Genomic DNA, 21733 nt, shown 5'->3' with positions numbered 1-21733 from the left:
CGTAATGCGAGGCACCACTGTACAATGGATCAAGAGAGAAAATTTGCAAGTGGCTTTTCTCCAGGAATCAAAGGTCTGTTACTGAGAGAGAGAGAGAGAGAGCATGCAAATTACAATCCAGGTGTGTTAAGACTTCATTTCACATTTGTCCTTCTCTGCCCACCTCCATACCTGACCTACATCTCCAAATGAATTCTAGTGCCATTTTCTTTGTTGCTTATCAGTGTTTACCATTCTGCTGGATGGCTTTCTAATGCTGGATTAGAAACATTGGAACATTGGAAGCTTCCATGCCGTTTGTTGAAGAAAATGTATTAACAGGACGGGAGTAAAGAAATTATGTGGACCTTCATGGCCATAAATGGCAATGGTGTTCTGATGCACTTATTGCTATGGCAAGTGCTGGAACCACTGAATGGCTCCATCTGCTGTAGAAGTAGTGAGCACCATTCATATCACTATTTATAATATCAGGCTCCTCCCCAACTTTGTTTTGGATCTGGAAGCACTCCAAATTGCACTTGATCTCAGAAAGAAGACCTCACTGCTACTGTGGATGAGTGACAAGACCAGCCAAATTGTTGACCATTCAGTAATTAAATTATTCAGATTTATTCAGGCTTCTGGGCGGGATAGTTCAGAGAGCTAGTTACCTGGCTACAGAACCAAAGGTCAGGAGGTCATTTCCTCACTATGCCTTGCTGAAGAGCCATCCTGTGTAGACTTGGGGACGCTGCATGGTCCCAGAGCGCCCCCAGAAGAAGTGTGTGGTAAACCACTTTTGACTGATACCTAGGAAACACTGGAAATGGCACCATGAGTCAAAATTGACTTGGCAACATGTAACTATTTTCTCTCATTAGCTGAGCAATATGTAAGTTACACAAATATGTAAGTTTGATTTAATGGAAATAAAATCTTTTTACATTGCAAGAATCTTGATTTCTCTTTTCATTTCTTGCTTTTTGAAAATTTTGACCTGTTTTCTTTTTCCAAACAAAGATACAATTTTAAAATTCATTTTAGAAAACTGATTTGAACAGTTTGTATTAATTCATGCACTTTGGAAGGAAAAACAGCTAGATATTTTTGAAAAACAAGAAATATATTCTAGACACACATCCTTGATATTTTACTACATTATTACCTATATGAGCCAAAAAACCTCAATTGGATTTTGGCCATTATAGAGAAAAGTACATACACACATTGTGTATATGCATATATAAACTGACTGAAATCCAGTTGTAAGTTTCAACTAGAGTACGCCCATTGAATCAATGGGGATTTAATGGGTCAGGTTTTAAGTTCAGTTGATTCAATGGGCTTAATCTAGTTGCAATTTACAACTGGATTTCAGCCAGCTTGCTCTCAGATAAGTGCTCTTCCTTCTCATTTTTTCATAATCTACACATTATAACAAAATTATTCTAGGAAGTACATTTGTGGTAATAACTCCTTTCAGTTTTCTTCCCAAATAGATACCAGAAGCTTTGGGTTATGTTCGTCAAGCTCTACAGCTTCAAGGCGATGATGCCAACTCCTTGCATCTCCTTGCCCTGTTGCTGTCAGCACAGAAACACTACCATGATGCTCTGAATATCATTGATATGGCCTTGAGTGAATACCCAGAAAACTTTATGTGAGTAATTCTTGTCATTTCCTTGCATCTGGCTGCTCAGTGTTATTGAACTTTTTGTCACTGAATTCTTTCTTTCTTTCTTTCTTTCTTTCTTTCTTTCTTTCTTTCTTTCTTTCTTTCTTTCTTTCTTTCTTTCTTTCTTTCTTTCTTTCTTTCTTTCTTTTTCTTTCTTTCCTTCCTTCCTTCCTTCCTTCCTTCCTTCCTTCCTTCCTTTCTTTTCTTTCTCTTTTTTGCTTCCTTGTTTCTTCCCCCACTTTGCCTTCCTAATTCATATCAAATCAAGTATGTGTCTTATATGCGACCCCATAGCATGCAAAGCACTCGGTGGTCAGCTTACAGTTTAGTTATGCAGACTATATACTCAATTTACTGACAGTGGAAGCCTGAGTGGACCTTGACCTGGCTACCTGAGCTTGTTAGAATCAAACTCAGGTTGTGAGCAGAGTCTTGATTGCAGTGTTGCAGTTTAACCACTGCATCACAAGGCTTCTATATACTGTCTCTTTTCTAGACATTAATTTATATAGGGCTGATACCAGGGTCCAAGACCTCTTCTAAGTGCCCTCTACTTGAGACTAGGCTAGTCATTACAAGAGAGACTATACGTATTTTACATGCTGATGCCTTTTCTATGTAATGCCTTTTCCAGAGGGATCTTGTCATCATTGTGTTAAGACTTACTTAGTTTACCATGTATTTTTAAGAACTGGGTTTAATGCTTTTTTCCCTGTTGGATTTACCATGGGTTTATAAGTTTTCACTGTTTTAACCTTCTGCTACTAGTTGTATTTTTTATATGTTGCTTTTAGCATTATTGTTTGCATTTTATGTTTTCAGCATGTTATCAATTTATTATGTGCTGCCCAGAGAATTATATTTATGGTTACTGGGTTGCTTCAAAATAAAATAAATTAATAAATAAAATGCCAGGTAAAATAATAATGAAGTAATGGTAACCTCGTTCTACTAATTTTATTTTTAAAGGGAATTTCATAATCTCTGCTTGCTGAACTGTTGTGTTTGTAGCATAATTTAGCTTGCCATTCTGTTCCTTGTGTCTGGGTCAATAATAGGGAATAAAGAGCTGTATTAACGGAAGTGGAAATAACACGTGAGGTGAAGATAACATGCATTGAGGAAAACTGTTTTTCATGTTGGTCACAAAATGACACTGGTTCCAAATATTTTGTAAAAAGAATTGGTGTTGCATAATGGCAGCTTGCATGAGTTGTATATAGGAAGTCCATGATTCAAATTTCAGCTTCACAGTGAATATCCATTGATAAATGCAGATGACTTTCACACCATCTTTCCCAGTCTGGAGGGTGCCAATGAACACCAGTCTTCCTTAAAGAATGCTCTACTCATTACAAGATAATATATGTCAGTGGTTCTTAACCTTTGCTACTCGGATGTTTTTGAACTGCAACTCCCAGAAACCCCAGCTAGCACAGTTGGTGGTGAAGGCTTCTGGGAGTTGCAGTCCAAAACTCCTGAGTAACCTAAGGTTAAGAACCAGTGATATATGTGACACACTTTGATTGCTGATGAAAAAGCAAAACTCGTTGATAGTGTCATTATTAAAATAAGTTAAACATTGAGTTGACTGATAACTTTTCCTTTGATCTACTTGCAAATAAACAATATTTTGACTTGGGAATTCTGAGCTAGATACAGTACAGTGGTGCCTCGCTTAGCGATGTTAATTCGTGCAGAAAAAATCGCTGCTAAGCGATAACATCACTAAGCGAAAATAAAAAGCCCATAGAAATGCATTAAAACACAATTAATGCATTCCTATGGGCTTAAAACTCACCTTTAAGTGAAAATCCTCCATAGCGCCGCCATTTTCGGTGCCTCTAAAGTGAGGAATCTGTGCCTGAAAACAGCGGGCAGCCATTTTGTTTACCCGGCGGCCATTTTGAAACCGCCGATCAGCTGGCCGAAAATGGGGGCTTTGCGATGATCACTTCCCTGCGATCATCACAAAGCAAAATTTCCCCATAGGGACCATCGCAAAGCGATTGCTTTTGCGATCACAAAAACAGCGTCACTAAGCGCTTTCATCGCTATACGGAGCAATCGCTATGCAAGGCACCACTGTATTTGCTTGCAAACAGTGTAAACACTATACTGGCTGATTGCCACCAAATAGCTACGAAAGAATAGGGAGGGATGCAGTATTTAGGGAAAAGTCTGGGCAGAAATTCCTTAATATTTTACCCCTCATTATTTCCCCCTTGCAATTCTCTCCCCAGCTACACCTCTCCTAGATGGATTTCCCTGACCTCTAGTTGCCATTTTAAAAAGGAAGGGGCAGACTATTAGTGGAGCTACAATTTCCATTGCCCCTCATAGTTGTGGTAAAGAATGACAGGAGGTGTAGTCTGGAAAAATTGGAAGGTCACAGTTGGCCCACCTCTGACAGAGGAAAATATAGGGAAGTACCAAGGAAACAGTACTCAACTGCTCTTCTGATAGGGAAAATGCTTTCTTCTTTTGCTACCTTGAAGTTGCTTAGGAACTAGGGTTGCAGATATGTATTTATTATCAAGGACCTAGTTTATCCCCAAGGCCACAGTCTTTTCAGCATGAACTCCTAAACCAAGTTCCTTGTTATATTCTGACAATATGCTACATTTTAAACATTCCTGTCTTCATTGCGTTTCGGATAGATTAAAAGAAAACTTGCTCAAAGTAAGTGTTGGCCAGTTAATTACAGTGGATCCTCGACTTACAGAATTAATCTGTATTGGAACAGTAGCTACAGGTCGAAAAGTCCGTAGGTCGAAGATCCATTTCCCATAGGAATGCATTGAAAACCATTTAATCCGTTGGAGGCAAAGAAAAAAAATCCCAGGCTTCCAAAGCTGCACCCACTCTCCTCTGTCTCCCCTCCCTGGTGCCCTCTGCCTTCTGTCCCTGTGTGGACAGAAGGCAGAGGGCAGCGGGTGTAGCTTTGGAAGCTGGGGAAGCCGAAATCCACTCCGTGCCTGCTGCTGGCTTTCTGAGCTGCTCCACCCCCGCTGCCGGCTTTCGGCTTTCCAGGCTTCAAAACCCCCTCTGCTGCCCTCTGTCTCCCATCCCTGGTACCCACAGGGATAGAAGGCAGAGGGCAACAGGGACGGGAGACAGGGATGGAGAAGGGAGTTGTGAAGCTCGGGAAGCCAAAAGCCAGCGGGGGGGGGGGGAGCAGCTCAGAAAGCCGGCAGGGGCGCGGAGTGGATTTTGGCTTTCCGAGCTTCACAACCCACTTTGCTGTCCCTGTCTCCCATCCCTGGTTCCCTCTGCCTTCTGTCCCCACAGGGACAGAAGGCACAGGGCACCAGGGACTGGAGACAGGGATAGAGAAGGGAGTTGTGAAGCTCGGGAAGCCGAAAGCCAGCAGCGGGGGTGGAGCTACTCGGAAAGCCGGCAGCAGGCACCTCCAAAGCACTATTGGCAGCGAGGGGGTCCTTCAAGAGGCCTCCCATGGTGGCGGGGAAGGCATCCGGAGGTCCTCCCCCCCACACCGCTGCTGCTGGGAGCCGCACCACATCGGGCAATCGCAGCCATGCTCGGACTCCTGGATAGTCCAGGAGTCCAAGCATGGCTAGGATCGCCCAGCGCGGCGCGGCTCCCAGCGGCGGCGGCGGTGGACCTCAAGATGCCTTCCAGGGCTTCTCCGCCGCCATGGGAGGCATCTCGGAGGTCCCCCTCCGCCGCCGATAGTTACTCCGAAGCACTATCTGAGGTGGGGGGGACCTCCGAGATGCCTCCCATGACGCCAGAGAAGCCCTGGAAGGCATCTGGAGGTACGGCCTACGGACTGGAAGGGGGAGGCGGGGAAAGCGCCAAGCTTTCCCTGCCTCCCCCTTCTGGTCCGTAGGTCGATTCTCCGGCCGCAAGTCGAAGTGAAAATTTGCGGCCGGAGAAGTACGTAGGTCAAAAAGTACGTAAGTGTAGTCGACCGTAAGTCGAGACTCCACTGTAGTTTGTCACATCTTGATTATGTTCTCAAGCTCATTTTGGTCCTTCCAGGTGTTTAGTTCATTTTCGAAGGTCCTTGATGTCTTATGCCATTTTAAATTGTAACTGAGGGCTTGTCCAGATGAGCCCAGTTTCAAAAACAAATGAACAAATGTGCTAAAGGAGACCAGAACTTCCTGGCATTTGGTCTGGGCTGCACTGGAAAGCCAATTTTTGTAAGATTCTTCAATTTCTTTGCTGTAGCTTTGTCTCTGGATTTTTTTTAAAAAAAAATGCTTTAAATCAGGGGTCTCCAACCTTTCACATTCCCTGGGCCACATTAGATGAAAATTTGGTTTGGGCCGCACATAAAATAAAATAACAGTAACAATACCTGATCATCATTTTAAAAAAACCAAAAAAACGGGGCGAGTGATTTAGAAGTTTGCAAGACAGCTCTTCGTAACCCTTTTCACACTTTTTTTCTGTTCTGAAACCGTCCTGATTACTCACACCAAAGTCATGCTTTTGCCTTGATACAGAGGCTGGAAAGCTAGGACAAAGGAGGACATATTGAATGTTTCATTTGAATCGTTCCAGATTAAACCCACAATCAATACAATTTTATTACAATAGCTGCCAATAAATGTCTCTTAGCGAACTAACCAAAAAACAGTCATGTTAAAAAATAAAAATAAATTCAACTGAGGCTTTTTTTTTCAAAATACTGGAGTGGGCAGGCAGGTGGGGGTGGGGAAAGCCAGGGGGAAGAAGGTCCTTCCACCTCTCCCCCTCCCACCCAAAATTATAACATAAAATATACAAAAGCCTGACATTTTAAAGATGTTTATCTTTGCCTGCCTGACGGAGGACATTAGGCTAAAAAGGAGGACATGTCCTCGTTTTGCCTGACATCTGGCAACCCTATCCCCCACTGGGCTCCCGTTTCCTGCTGCCGTGTCCCTTCATGCTGCTGACTTCTCAGCCTGCCTGGAAAGCTAGCAGCATGGAGCAACCCTGCGGCTTGGAGACAGAGCCCGGGAAATTCAAATGCCCTCCCCCCGCTGGGCTCCCGTTTCCTGCTGCCATGTCTCTCTGTGCTGCTGGCTTCCGAAGTAGAAACTCTGAAGTTTCTACTTACACTCAGCTGAAGGCGGCAACCACAGTTGCGTCGGTCTCCCCTCTGGACTCCGACCTGCAGCGGGCTGCCTTTCCCCCCGCTCGGCTGGAAAACCCAAAGCCCGGCAACTGGATGGATGAACTGCCGGGCTGACTTCCTCCCTCACTCTGAGCAGCAACACCATCGAGCAGCTCGGCTACCCGCTTTCCCCCCAGACGCTGAGTTGGCTGTTGCGCTGCGGGACGGATTTTGCGCTAAGGCTCCAGAGTTTGAGGCTGGCTTTTTCCCGCCCGACACACAAACACTTCGCGGGCGGGCAGGCAGCTCCTCCCTCTCTGCCTTCCCCTTGCTCTGTCTTTTCAGCTCTTTTTTGCTTCCTCGCTCACCCACTCACACACTTTCCTCTTCGCTAGGATAGAGGCCAGGTAGCAGAACTGGAATGCTAGCACAGCATTGTGGGAGGTGCGGACCTTCACTGGGCTGCATAAGGAGCCGACCTGGGCTGCATGCGGCCCCTGGGCTGCGGGTTGGACAATCCTGCTTTAAATGTTTCCAAACTGGAAGCCTCTGATGTGGAAATTAACTCTCCGTAGGAAGCACTGAAGAATTAAGCTCTACCTCCCACAATAAAGACTGGTACAAAATAGGGAAAGAATAAAAATAAACACAGAAGGGCAAGGGCAAAAGCACCAGTCATATTAGATGAGGCCTTTTATCATCTGGACTAACATAAATGTTTTCTTAGCTCTCTTAACTTCCTGTATGTGCTGCTGTATCCTCTGATTTGATTGAAGATAGAAGGAAATTGAAAGAGTAAGTCCGATGCCCCACTTGACAGTGAATGCTTGCATCTTCTCATTTGCAAAAGATGGGCCATCGTCATGTAAAGAAAGCATACAGTAAATCTGTTGGAGAGCATTTATTGTATCATCTGCTGTAATCTTCTTTTGTGGACATGCTATGGTAGATCCAGTTGCAGCATCTATGGCTATTAATAGATATTTATATCCGTGTGAACTAGGTAAACGCCCCACGTGATCAGTGTGTACAATTTCTAAACCTGGCAGTTTTCCTTCAGAAGAAATAGGAAGGTGTGAGCGTTGAGGCATTGTTGGCAGATTAGACATACTCTTACTTACAGTCTTATTTTAATTTAGGCCACCAATGTGTGCCATCTTTTAAGTGTAAGGTAGAGAATACATCAAGTATTGTCTTTTCTGAAGGACATTTGTATGTATCTTCTCCATCTTCCTTCTATACATGGATAGAGTCACTACTCAAGGAAATAAGTAAAAGTTATTTGATATACAGGAACTTTTCCCCCTTCCAGCACTGAATTCTAAGACATAACTGTAGATCTTCTGGTTACACATCTTATGGATTTTGAAGAAGACCCACCTTTCTCTTGCTAACACAACCCATATGTTGAATCAAGGACTTCTGGTGAACCTTTGTTCCATCTGGACAAGCCCTAAGATTATTTCCACATACGCAGATTGAGAATATACTAAGCTTGAACATAGAGTCTTATGGATGTGGCCACAGAAACAACCTTGTGCCACATGCAGTTTCCAGGCTTTACTCAAGAGTTTCAGTCCTTAATAATGGGAAATTTTTGTATACTTGATCACTCTGAACAGTTGAACTGTTAGACACATACATTTAGACAGTTGAACTGCATTTCTGATATGATTGATAACCACGCACTATGACAGGAGCACTACCTAAATATCCCCAGAGAGTTAGTTCTCTTTCATACAATTTTTTCCAATTTACAGCACAAAATCTTCAATTAAAAAAAAAACACCTGTTCAGTAAGCAAAATAAAGTGTTGCATTATTCAAGGATGCTTTCTTCAGGGCTTTAATTGTTCTCTTTTCACTGCTTATAAAGCTTAAGAGGAACTCCGTCAGGCAAGGTCTTTAAAAGTTTGTTTCGTTTAGTCGTTTAGTCGTGTCCGATTCTTCGTGGCCCCATGGACCATAGCACGCCAGGCCCTCCTATCTTCCACTGCCTCCCGGAGTTGGGTCAGATTCATGTTGGTTGCTTAGGTGACACTGTCCAACCATCTCATCCTCTGTCATCCCCTTCTCCTCTTGCCTTCACACTTTCCCAACATTAAGGTCTTTTCCAGGGAATGGTCCTTCAACTTACGAACTTTTCAATGTACGAACGTCGTTCCAAAATGGATTACGTTTGTACTATCGCTACCCTATTAACTCTGTGTAATAGTGATCTTTAATACTATAACTGTAACTTTTTAAGCTGATTCTCATTCCCTCTGTCGAAAGAACACTGCAAGCATCCAATATTACTTGTTACATGGAGGCATGTTTCCTGATGTATTATAATTCTTTAATTTCTTGTTTTCTGTCTCAGATTGCTCTTTTCAAAAGTCAAATTGGAATGCCTCTGCAGGGGCCCGGATGAAGCACTCCTTACCTGTAAACACATGTTGCAGATCTGGAAATCCTGTTACAACCTAACTAATCCCAGGTAAGACAATATGGGACCAACAATGTACATTACCTGATTAATGCAAAAGAAAAGTCTTGTAAACCTAATTGGTTTTTGGCAAATAATGTTAATCTAGTTTATATTTAGTATGAGTTTTAAAAACACTTCTTTTTCCTTCTGAGGTATGATGGAGGTGAGCAGGGGTATCATATGTATGACCTAATTTCTATATTTTAAGATATAAAATCTGAACTATTCAGAACTGACTAAAGTCTTAATGTTTACTGCCAAAGCTGATATGTTCAGTTAGAGTAGCTGTAGGAAAAAAACACAAAAGTTGTCTTCAGTACTTCGGAAGGTGGTGAGAACTCTCTGCGGGATGGATGTTAGCTTCATAATCAGAAGCAGTTTTTCGTTTCGAGGTAAAAGATGTTTATATTATATTTTACTCCAATGTAGTAAGTTGTAAATGTGTGATTGGAAGCTAATCACTGTGCAGCAGGACTGCCCTATCTGTGGGATCAGTATCTAATGATTCACTTCTCCACTGTCTGAAAATCCTAAATAACTCCCCCGCCCGCCCCCCGAAATACCTATTTATATGTATTTCCAGGTATATTAACCAGAACTGGCTGCTAGAGGAAACCAGAGACCTTGCAATGTATAGCATCCATATTTCTGCATTTTTCAGCATCTGAGGTGGGGGGACACTTGGAACTGATCCCCTGTGGATACTATGTTCCAGTATTTCCTTTGCAAGTTAATTTTGCAGCCATGACAAAGGAGTGTACCTCTGTGGTAGATCATGTTTTATTTATGAAGATGGCATCTCATATAGTTTGGCCCTACAATATTGATGGGCAGTGTGAAACCTATGGAGGTCATGCACTCTCCTTCTGACCCAGTTTTGGAGCCCTTAGAACTTCCAACCTCATCCAATTAAAAAAAAAAAGGAAAGAAGGAAAACACTCTTGGAGACGTATGTTCAGGAGCGCCTCTCCTTAATGTCATCTGCCTAACCCACAAGATCATCCCAGTCAAGGCTGCTCCAGGTGACCACCCCAAGGGAGGCCCATAAATCCTCTACGAAAGGTAGGGCCTTCTTCACGGTGGGTCCAACTTGATGGAACCAACTTCAGGAGGAGCTCCACCTAGCCTCCTCCCTGTATATTTTTAAAAAGCAATTAAAAGCATTGCTTTTCAGGGAGGCTTTCCACACTGACCCCAGGTGACCACCTTCTATCCTTTTTTTCTTTCCCCTCCTCTTCTTCTCTCCCCTTTTTTTCCTCCATCCAATTTGGGAATTAGTCGGTGCCATCTGGTTTCTTAGGGTTATTGTTGCTGGTTTTAATGTTTCCACTTTTATTTTTATTTTCTAATATATGTGTTGTCACCCTCCCAGAGTAGTACTGTGACACTAATGAGAGCGGCTAAATCAATCAATCAATCAATCAATCAATCAATCAATCAATCAATCAATCAATCAATCAATCAATCAATCAATCAATCAATCAATCCCCAGTTTTATGAAACTGAAAGTATATCTGGTTTTGTTGGAAGAACAGTCAATATGTGAAAGCTTGTCCAGCTTGTATCTAAAGTATGTGAAATACATTTTGTACCACAATCCTTTGCTAGTCAGAACCACCTTTACTATTACTTCAGTACAAATAAATGGAGATTCTAACTGGCTTTAGTTAAAAAGCTATAGAATCAAAAGTTTAATCAAGCTTTTCTTGGCAATATGAGAGTTTTAATAATGGAAGGTCTTCTTTTGTTGCTAGCTATATTTATCCTAACTTCCAATCAAGTATGTTTTTTTAAATTCGTAAAACTCAGATTGCATCCACATGTAAACTGAAGGGTCCCTGTGAAGTTATGGTTTAAAAGGAAGTGCAAAGATAGAGCAAGACTGCACCGTAGCATTTCAGAATAGTAATCCGTCCCATGAGACACAATCAGCAACAAGTTATTTCATGTAGTGTATCACATTTCTCTTTTCACATTCTCTGAGAGCTATTCTGTAACAGTTCTTGTCCTGCTGGGAGTTAACCGCCTTCATGTGGTGCTCTCTTGATGTCAGCTGAGATCTGCCTTGCGGTTAATGTTTGTTCATACATCTTCCTCAACAGGAGTACTGTTAGCAGCCTTGCTAGATGTCAGTCACTGCTAGCCATAATTCCTTTGATTGACTAATACAATTGATAGGTCACTAAAGAATTTTAGACGATTTAGACTTTAGTATATAAACCCTAGTGTTGCATACAGAACCCTTTAGCTTGCAGTCAGAGTCTTCAGAAGGAGCTTGGGGAAAACAGAGGCACTTCTTTGAATGCTGAATCATTTTTCTCCCACAGTCACTTCTACCCCAGCAAGTGGTCAATTCCACGAGTTGAAGTGATTTCACCATTATTAAATTATTAAATATTAACCCAGGTTAAAATTAAGTGGGGAGGAAGAAGCTCAGGGACGACACATGCTTCCAGGTGAAGCTATATTTGTGAAATTTTATGGGGGGGGTGCTGATTATGTTTTCTACATGTAATCTTTCCATATATTCCAGAATTAACAACAACAAAAGCAACAGTAACAACGTATTTTCAGTCTTCAATTATCTCACATTTTATATATAACTTTTAGTTATGATAAAATACTTACAGGAGTATGTTTTAAATTAAGCACTCCAATTTATTATTATTTTTAAGTGAGATTTCCAAAAGTGTAAGATACAGTCCTCTAATTACTGGTACATCCATAAAAGAAAATGTTTATTTCACTCATACCTAAGCCTATAATGTATGTCTTCATGGAGTCATTGCTCAAAGTTGGAGTTTACTGATAGTATCAAAAGGCTCTCAAGCAGCACTCTTTCATCTTGAGACACGTTTTGAACCTGTTTCCCTCTTCTGTTGTTGGTGAAACGCTCTGCTTATCTGAATTTCCAGAGTGCTGATCAGAATTTCCGGAATGCTGATTTGAGTGCCATGCTAGCAGTTTTATTTTACACTTAATTTCAGCCTGCTATCTGTGCGCACACAACTGCAGTAATATGTTTCTACCATCAGCATTTGTACTTAATGTTGGAACAGGACTGATTCATGTTCTGTCATCCCTTTACCAATGAGCATTACGGAGTCATACCTAAAATTTATTTTTTGTAATGATTATACTAGGCCATGATGTGAATGTTTGACTTGTTCTGTAGCAGTAAAGTTATATATGATGTTAGAAGGGAACATATATAGTTTTTGAATGGCATAATGGGATAACTGTCCTGTTAGCTCTCTGTTTCTACTAGTTTGGATGTAATTGTTACTATAGTTCTTTTTTTAATTCAACCCTAAATTTTTGACAGAAAAGCTTCAGAAACTCAGTTATTAGAAATCAAGCAACATTTAATGCCTTAACTATGACAGCAATAAAGGAGATTTGCAGACACATAAGGAATTAGTTTTGCTGGATCATGTGTATAAAGTAGTCATGATGATGTCTGTTTGTCCAGTGCTGAGATGTTTTTGTGCATATGTATTCCTATGAAGTGAATTTGCAAAAATATTTTTTTAAAAAATCAAATCTTAAAAAGAAGCCTACCCATAAATATATCAGAATAATACAAAGTAAAGAAAACAAATATAGTTTGTGCATTACTTAAATAAATTCTAGAGCAGGAGTCTCAAACATGCAGCCTGGGGGCCATTTGCAGCCCGCCAGATGATAGTTTGTGGCCCCTGCCTTGCCCCCCCCCGAAGCACCCATGCATCCTCTGCTGTCAAGAGTAAAAAAAATCATCACCTCTCTAGCCGGCTCTCTCCCAAGACAGGGCCTCTTGCACCCTCCATCCGGAACTGCAGCCTGCCAGTCGGCCCACCTGTCTGCTGGCTGGCAGGCTGCAGTTCTGGATGGAAGGTGCAAGAGGCACTGTCTTGGGGGAGAGCCAGCAAGTGAGGTGTGCTGCCAGCCCTTTTCCCTGAGCCACCGCCGAGCGATGCCTGAGAGCAGAGCTCGCTCCCGGCCCGTCCTCAAAGAGCGCCTCCAAGCCACCAACAGCAGCTGCCGCTGCTGCCTCTTCCAGGGAAGTGGCTCTCTGGCTCTCTTTCTCTCTTGGCACCCCCAGCACCATCCCTGCCAGCAGCCACCTCAGCACCCAGCAGTGCTTCCTCCTCCTCTTCCTGCTTCAGCTGCCTTGGCTCTGGAGGTTGCCTGGGCTTGCCTCACAAAGTTTGCTCCTCTGTCGTGGTGGGGGTAGCTGCTGCTGCTGAGTGCGCCTTTTTTTGAGGAGGCCCTCAGAGGAAGGTTGCCGGACCTCGTGTGTGTGTGGCCATGAGGGCTCGCCCTCCTCCTCCTTGGAGCCCCTGCAAGGCGAAGGAAACTCCTGAGTGGCTTCCTCGGGCTCTTGGTGGAAAATCTGATGCGGCCCAGCCTCACCCAGACTCTGCCTCCAGCGGCCCCCAGGTAAATTGAGTTTGAGACCCCTGTTCTAGAGACAGTGGTCCAGTATAGGCAGGCAGTGCTTTCCCTCTTCTTTCTCAGTCCAAAGTAAGCTATTGGAGCTTCTTCCTCTTTAATGCAGATCAGATGTCCCTGTTATATCTGAATTTGAAGAGTTATGCTTTGCTTGAACTCAAGTTAATGAAAATAAGCCTGGACCAAATCTTATTTTCAGATCAGAAAATATCAATTTTCTCCAGATATTGTATCTTTAACTGCTTTTTCCAGGCAGTTATTGGAATGGCAGACCCCAGTATGATGCATGTACAAGCACATCAGTGTGTTTCTGAGATTCTTATTTCTAAACTCTATCCACAGACTGTTAAAAAATCAGCCTCTATAGAACATGGTTGATGTGGTGCCATCTGAGTCCATAGAAGCTATTTTGTAACTATGTTCCTGGCCCACCTTAAAAAGCAGAGATCTCATCTTGCTGACAAAGGTCCGCATAGTCAAAACTATGGTTTTTCCAGTAGTGATGTATGGAAGTGAGAGCTCGACCATAAAGAAGGCTGACTGCCGAAGAATTGATGCTTTTCAATTGTGGTGCTGGAGAGTCCCCTGGACTGCAAGGAGAACAAACCTATCCATTTTAAATGAAATCAATCCTGAGTGTTCACTGGAAAGATAGATCCTGAAGCTGAGGTTCCAATACTTTGACCATCTCGTGAGAAGAGAAGACTCCCTGGAAAAGACACTGATGTTAGGAAAGTGTGAAGGCAAGAGAGAGAAGGGGACGACAGAGGACGAGATGGTTGGACAGTGTCATTGAAGTGACCAACATGAATTTGACCAAACTGGCGTGCTGTGGTCCATGGGATCACGAAGAGTCGGACATGACTTAAAGACTAAACAGTGATGTTCCCACTCAACTGTTTGGTGACTTTTCCAAAACACTTTCTTAAAAATACCATGTGTGCACACAGATCCAGAAAGGTTACAGAGCCTTCCTGCAAAAGTAATTAAAGAGTTCTCAAGGATTATCTAGGTAATGAACATATCTCTATTTGTGGATGTCAACCTGCACTGCTTACTACTTGAGAAGATTGAGAATATGACCTGCCACACATCGCTGGAGGTTTTCAAGAAAAGATTGGACAGCCATCTGTCTGGGATGAAACAAGGTTCGAGATGGTATGAGGTCTCCTGCCGTGGGCAGGGGGTTGGACTAGAAGACCTCCAAGGTTCCTTCCAACCCTATGACGATTCTATGATTCTATAATTATGTGCCATCAAGTCAATCTGGCATCAGGATACTATTTCTAGGATTTCCTAGGTATAGAGTAATATTCTGGGTGTGCTTTGGGACCATTTGGCCTATCCAAGAGAAGTCTGACTCTTCTCTTACCAGGCACAGTGAAGAATCAAATTTCTAAGCCTTAGCTCTGCAGTGCTTCAGCTTACTGAGCTATCCAACCACCTGACCTGCCACATACTTTGAGTGTATTATTGCTACTACCACCATGTAGCTCTGAGCTATTGTTCTTAAGAGGAGATTGTGAAAATGGATGCCCCATTGAGAATGAGTAGACTAAGTCAGTCACTTTCAGCTGAGTACAGAATCCCTGTTTTGTTCTTATCACAGTTCTGTCTACCCATATTTACATACATAAATGGGTGCCTAATAAGTAATATAATGTCCCTGAAGACCACTACAAAATCAGGGTGACCACTGATTAATTCCGTAATACAGTACTGCTGTATGGGGTATCCAGCTAGAAGCCACTGGAACCAAATCTTTGAAAAGCCTACATCATCTCATTTCCTCCTTACAACATCACTCACATACCAGGGAAGTAATTAACTGAGCATTTTGCAGGAAGTGTGTGCTGACTGATATAGTAGTTAATGCTTGATAAAATGGACTGGGGCGTCTGTTTCCTGTGGATTATTTTTTACTGCATCGTTACATATGAATTAGCAATCCAGCAATGTTGACTTGCAGAATCTTCCACGCCATTTCAACAGCAGTTGAACAAAGGGGAGAAAAGTTTCCTTCTTTATACAGAATACAGGTTCACTGAAAGGAAATTGCCATGAGTTCTCTCTGATTCAAAACTGGCATTTTACAGATGGTATCAGATGTGAAAGATCAGATTTTCCTCCAGTCTTGCATAGTTTTATAGCAATCAGATGTTTTGTGAACAGTTTCAGTGCTGCTGCAACCAGAGCCATAAGCAGCATTATCTTTGTGACAGAGAAAGGATCTTGTGAAAAATGATAGTTAAGGAGTATCAAAAACAAAACCATTATGCAACATCCATATTAAAATTAACTTTCCTAAAATCCAACATACACATACAGCTACACTCTGATTTTGTTTCCTTTGAATTCGAGAATTCAAGTAGAATATGGTCACTTTCCCTCAGAATTGCCTTTACTGCTCCTCCTTCCACCAAATCATTTCTGTTGGTTAGAATTAAGTCAAAGAGAGCTAGTTTCTTCGACTTTTTCTAAATGAGAAAATTACCAGCCGTACAAGCCAGGAATTTCTTGGAAGGATCATATTTGGCAGAATTTATCACCCAATAGCTATCAGGATCATTAAACCCCACTCCTGCTGCTACATTGTATCTCTTTGAAATTATCACCATTTGTTTTTCAAAGATTTCATCCGTATTTCCTTCTTGATTATGTGGTTGGTAGTAAACTCCCACTACCATGTTCTTTTTGTTTTTCATTTACTTATAATAATCTAGATGCTTTCGAAGGAACAACCAGACTCATCCTCCTGTATTTCTGTGCAGGAATATATATTTTTCACATATACCGTGACTCCACCTCCCTTTCTATTCTTTCTGTCTGGAATAATTGACATCCTTCAATTAATGTATTCAAGTCACGGAAGTCATCCCAATAAATTTCATTTATTGCTATCAGGTCATATTTACCCCCTGAGATAAGATTTCCAGTTCTTCTTGTTGCCATGTAGTCATGGCATTTGTATTGGAGTGTTTGTGATTTGTGGCCTGCTTTCCTTCCTACATTTTATGAAGATTATTGGGCCCCATTAGAGCTGCTCTGTCTGCTCCTCTTACTATGCATAAGCCTTCACCTGTCTTTATCTCTGAGCTTGCATCTCCCAAACCCACTCTTACGGTTGTGTAATCTTGGGGACCATACAACCTTTTTCTAGTCCTTTCTGACTTCTACAGATGTTTCTATGATGTTGGCATTGTGTTTAATGTTTTAAGATTTTGTCTTGCCTTGTATAAGGTCTTGGCTGTGTCTGTATGTTTTGTAAATGTAAATAAATCCATATTAATGAATTTAACAGCCAAATCTATTGGGTCTAATCAAACCTTTATTCATAAATGCCATCAGTGGTATGACAGCCACGTTGTTCTGGTTCCATTTAAAAGTCACCATCAACGGAGTGGTAATAACAGCTTGATAATTTTGTATTCTATACTACTACATATGTGCAAACATATGGTGATGTGTGAGGTTCAAATCTTCTGAAGTATTTAGAAAATTAGTGTGAAAATACTTCAGTCACTGTAAAATATTCCAATTCTGCTGGGATGTTTGACTGCTATCAGTCCTGTTAGTACATTTTATAGATAGATATAGAGATAGATAGATAGATAAGGGCTATATAAATATATTTGTTAGGAGTTATGGTGTAACCAAATCATCAACATTTATTATTTAAATTTTTAATAACTTGTTTCTTGTATTGTTTCCTGCAGTGATTCTGGACGGGGCAGCAGTTTGTTAGATAGAGCCATTGCTGACAGGAGACAGCTTAATACAATTACTTTGCCAGACTTCAGTGATCCTGAAACAGGTGAGGATTCGTGCCTGCAACAATAAAGAGTTAGAGAAAAAATGCGTTTCTTTTAGATGTGGGAATCTTATCTAGTCAGAGTGTTTGAGGTAGGTCGTGAACAGTTTCACTGTAATTCAGTTTTTAAAGCACACTTCTATGGGAAGCATCTCACTTATAGTCTGCAATTTGTATATTCATTAACCTTTCCCCATCCTTTATTATAAAATTTCTGTTGCTAGATAGCTATGCAAAATTTCTGCACTGTTTGTTTTGGGAAGCCACATAAGCTAAGTAGGAAGTAAGGAAAAGTATATTTCTGGGTCAGCACCATTTTACCTCTTAATGAGTATTCAGCAGGATGGGAATCTAACCTAGCTTTTTCATGAGGTGTTTGCTATACGTATCCAATATGTATGACAGTTCTGATGTTACAAATCGGTGGTACCCAGTCCCTATATATTGTTGTACTGGATTTCCAAGAGGCCCTGAACACGGGCAGAACTGACTTTGACTTTTGGAACTCGAAGCCTGAAGTATCTGTAGACCCACATTTGAGAACAGCTGTTGAAAATGAACAACTTCAGACACTGTGTAATACTTGAGAGGTGCTTTCTGTCCATTCATGTTCTCTTACCTGATGAACATTTCTTACCACTGTAGAGTTCTTGTTCTATAAATCTGTATTTGTCAATACAGATTTGTTACTTCCCATTGTACAAACTTGTGTCATTTGATTTTTCAGAATTCCTTTTCATTTCTTATGGTTGGTCCAGCAAAATATTTCCAATAGTTCCTTCCTTCATTGAGTGACCATCTAATTGGTTTGATTTATTTTCCTCATCTTTTGACATAGATTCAAGAAACAGCTTATCTACAGTAATAGAACTGCACTCACACCCGCATGCACACACACACAGATACAGTACATACATATGCACACACACTTCTGTATGTATACCAACATATGTGTGATGACATTTATACAAATAGAGCAGCTGCAGAGGTCTAATGCACATCTTATGCGTTTCACTGTTTTGTGTTTGATGTAAATAACCATATATGCTGAGGACCCAAAGGTCATAATCCAGATAACAGTGTGAAATGTATACCTAAAATATAAAATATGAATGTGAAAATAGATGCTTGGGATCCATTTGTATTATCTAGGTGATCGCAAACTATTTTTAATAAAGTTTTAAAAAATAAATAAGACAAAAACAAGTCTTTAAATAAATAATATTCAATAATATATATTTTATATTTTTGCAAAAATAAGGCTGCTGTTCTATAGGCAAATCTGGTGTTAAGCTTTTCTGAATTGTATAGGGAGTCTGAGCCAACCAGATAGCATTGTACTGTCAGTAATTGGTTACTCCCTTATTGCCATCTTTTTTTATATCTTCATAGACACATATTATTGGGCCTTAGTGGCGAAAAAGTTCTTTTTTCTTTTCAAAGATAAAATGTGGAAAGAAATGAACTCTAAGGTGCATTGTTTTATATGAAAATAGTTAACATTTATAAAAGACCACTATTTTTGTCTTTCCCTTTCTTCTTTTTCTAACCAATCACGTGGCAATAGTTTACGCTCAATCTAATAGGAGAATCGTTATATAAATAAGTTAATGTTAAGCAAATTTCAATAATTTTTTTTTCTATAGTCAGTAATGCCTTTATGCAGTGGGTGTATCCAGATCACAGGGCCAAAAGAATTAGACTATTCAATAAGTAGAGATGGGGGTATTCATATACGATTATCTCCGCGCAGCTGGAATTAACAAGGATCTGGTCCCTAGGGCTGGACCATCCATTCACATGTCTGGCAGCTGCAGTGGCCCCTCTCTTCTTTCCAATCGCTCTGGAAAGCCGCTCGGCTAGCCACTCAGCAGCCTTGCAGGGAGACTCGTCCTCCCTTCCTCTGCCAGGAGTGGCTAGCTGACTGGGAAGAGAGCGTCACTCCGGGAGCAATTGGAAGAATGAGTGGGGCTGGTGGCAGACATATGAGTGGACCGTCCTGTCCAAAGACCTGGACCCTCATTAACTCCAGCTGTGCAGGGATATTCACATATGAATGCCCCCATCTCTAATTTATATTGGTACAAGACTGTTCAGGACTGGAAAATTGCATTGTTATTCTTTTTTAAGTGATTCAGATGGAAATAAGTTCTAAATTTTGAGTATTCAGAATAGAAGTATGGAATGTGGTTTATCTTTTTTTGTTAATGATTATATTAAAAAAGCTATGTCTGCAATGTATACACTTCAAGAAACAACCATAATTAAAATAAGGGAATGTAGATACTTCTGTGCATTTGAGTCTAAGTACAATTGAGTAAAACAGACTATGACAAAAGAGGTGTATTTTAATGCTTCCGGTCAGTGATAGAAGATGCTGAGGTGCTCTGTGGGAATCTTCATTTTTTCCCCTTTTTCAGTGTAGAAAGCAATTTGCCACATTTCTCACTAGGAAGTGGGGACAGCATCCTTCCCCAATCATTTCCTTTCTTTGTCTATTTCTGCCATTTTTCATTGTCCTTTCATGCTCCTTCACTCCGTCTACTAATCAAAGAGTCTAGTGGCCTTCCTTCCCTGATGGATCTTGTCTACACCCAACTGGGCCAAATGGGTTGAAAAACCTCTGCTTTTTAAAAAGACCATTCAGCCACCCAAATGTATATCTGCCCCTTTCACCTACAGGGACTTCAATGCTTGCAGCAAATTCATATCTAACTCTCTTCCTTTCGTTAGCTCATATTGACTCACGCTATACTCAGGATACTCTTCAGCATCAGAGCTTTTAAAAGAGATACAGTGGTGCCCCGCAAGACGAATTTAATTCGTTCTACGGTTAATGTTGTCTTGTGAAAAATTTGTCTTGCGAAACGGGTTTTCCCATAGGAATGCATTGAAATGTAATTAATGTGTTCCTACGGGCAAAAAAAGTCAGAACAAAGTCAAATTTGGTTACAAAGGGTTTATTAAGTGCTCTTTAAAGCCATACATATTATGCAGGTGATTTCAAAAATGTCAATCAAAAAACTAGCTTTTTAAACATCATAGAAAAACATTTAAAAATCAGCAAACTTGAAGCAGGAACAAAAAAACGGAAAACATTCGTATTTATTTATTTATTCATTCATTCATTCCATTTATACCCCGCCTATTTGGTCTTTGCGGCCACTCTAGGCGGCTAGAGTGAAGCACGTCTTGCGAAGCATGACCATAGGAACATTCGTCTTCTGAGTCATCAACCCCATTGCCAAAGCCATTCGTCTTGCAAGTTTTTCATCCTGCGAGGTATTCGTCTTGCGAGGCACCACTGTAGATGTGCTGTGTTTAGGTTTAGGGCTTTGTGGCTTCAAGTAGACAAGAATGTGGCATCTTAAAAACTTGTTATGTGCCACTTCCAGCTTATGGCGACCTTATGAATGAGTGATCTTCAAAACGCCCTGTCCTCAACAGCCCAGCTCAGCTCTTGTAGACTCAAACCTAACTAGTGTGTTTTATTGTGCACAAGTCTGAGGATGTGGACTTAGTCTTTAGGGTACACTTAGTCTTTAAGGTGCCACAATAATCTTGTCTTCTTTATTTTCTTTTTCTTTTGTTTTTGGCCTTTCCCTTTTGAATACAAATAATCTGTGCTGCTTCATTAGGGAGTAGTAACTTTGATCTGGGTCAGCAGCTTGATGTAACAATATGCCAATGGACAGAGCAAAGTTCTTTTACTAAGGATTGTTGATTAACCATGTATTACATCCCCCTCTCCCTTTTCTAATTTGGCACGTATCCAGGTCCTCTCTTACTTCCTTTCAGACTAAGGGTAGAGATGTCATCCAGATTCTAGAATTTGGCAGTCCCTTTCTGGATTCTGGATAAGCCGAGGCTAGTTCTTCATTTAGAGGCCAGATTACCTCAAAATTTTAGGTCCCTCCTGTGATAGACATAATCCTGAATCTTTTACATCTGTCTGTGAAGCACAATTTGGCAACTGCTTTGCTTAATTTTACCATCAATTCCATGGCCATCCCAGCTAGATGATATTAGGAATACAGCCACATACCTAATGTCTTTGGCTCCCATACTGAAGCATGCGGGGAAGGTGGTGTTGAACGAAACTAGGTGCAGCCATTTGGCACTTTGAGGGCTGAATGAGTCCAGAGTTTGCAACCCAAATAGCTGGTAGAATACAGGAATACTGTACCTCTCTCCCTTCTCCACATCAGGAAGGCAACAAGAATGCTTAGCCACTTCTCTGAGACTCCAATTTCAGCACTTTCTCCCTCCTGCCCCATCTCCATTCTGAGGG

At 41.2% G+C, this 21733-nt stretch overlaps 1 protein-coding gene across 11 annotated transcripts in view; it reads left to right on the top strand.

Annotated features, from left to right (window-relative positions):
• Positions 1 to 21733, top strand: part of TTC7B (tetratricopeptide repeat domain 7B) — a 149804-nt gene that overhangs the window by 81549 nt on the left and 46522 nt on the right. For all 11 annotated transcript variants that reach the window (XM_072986562.2, XM_072986570.2, XM_072986563.2 and 8 more), the window contains 3 exons: positions 1482 to 1642; positions 9090 to 9206; positions 17348 to 17445. In XM_072986562.2, the coding sequence (XP_072842663.1) occupies positions 1482 to 1642; positions 9090 to 9206; positions 17348 to 17445 (376 nt within the window). The remainder of the gene's footprint in view (positions 1 to 1481; positions 1643 to 9089; positions 9207 to 17347; positions 17446 to 21733) is intronic.

This window comes from Pogona vitticeps, chromosome 1 (genome assembly GCF_051106095.1).
Source record: "Pogona vitticeps strain Pit_001003342236 chromosome 1, PviZW2.1, whole genome shotgun sequence".
Taxonomy (NCBI): Eukaryota; Metazoa; Chordata; class Lepidosauria; order Squamata; family Agamidae; genus Pogona; species Pogona vitticeps.
Note: the sequence above shows the minus strand (reverse complement) of the source record. Positions and strands in the feature narration are given on the sequence as shown.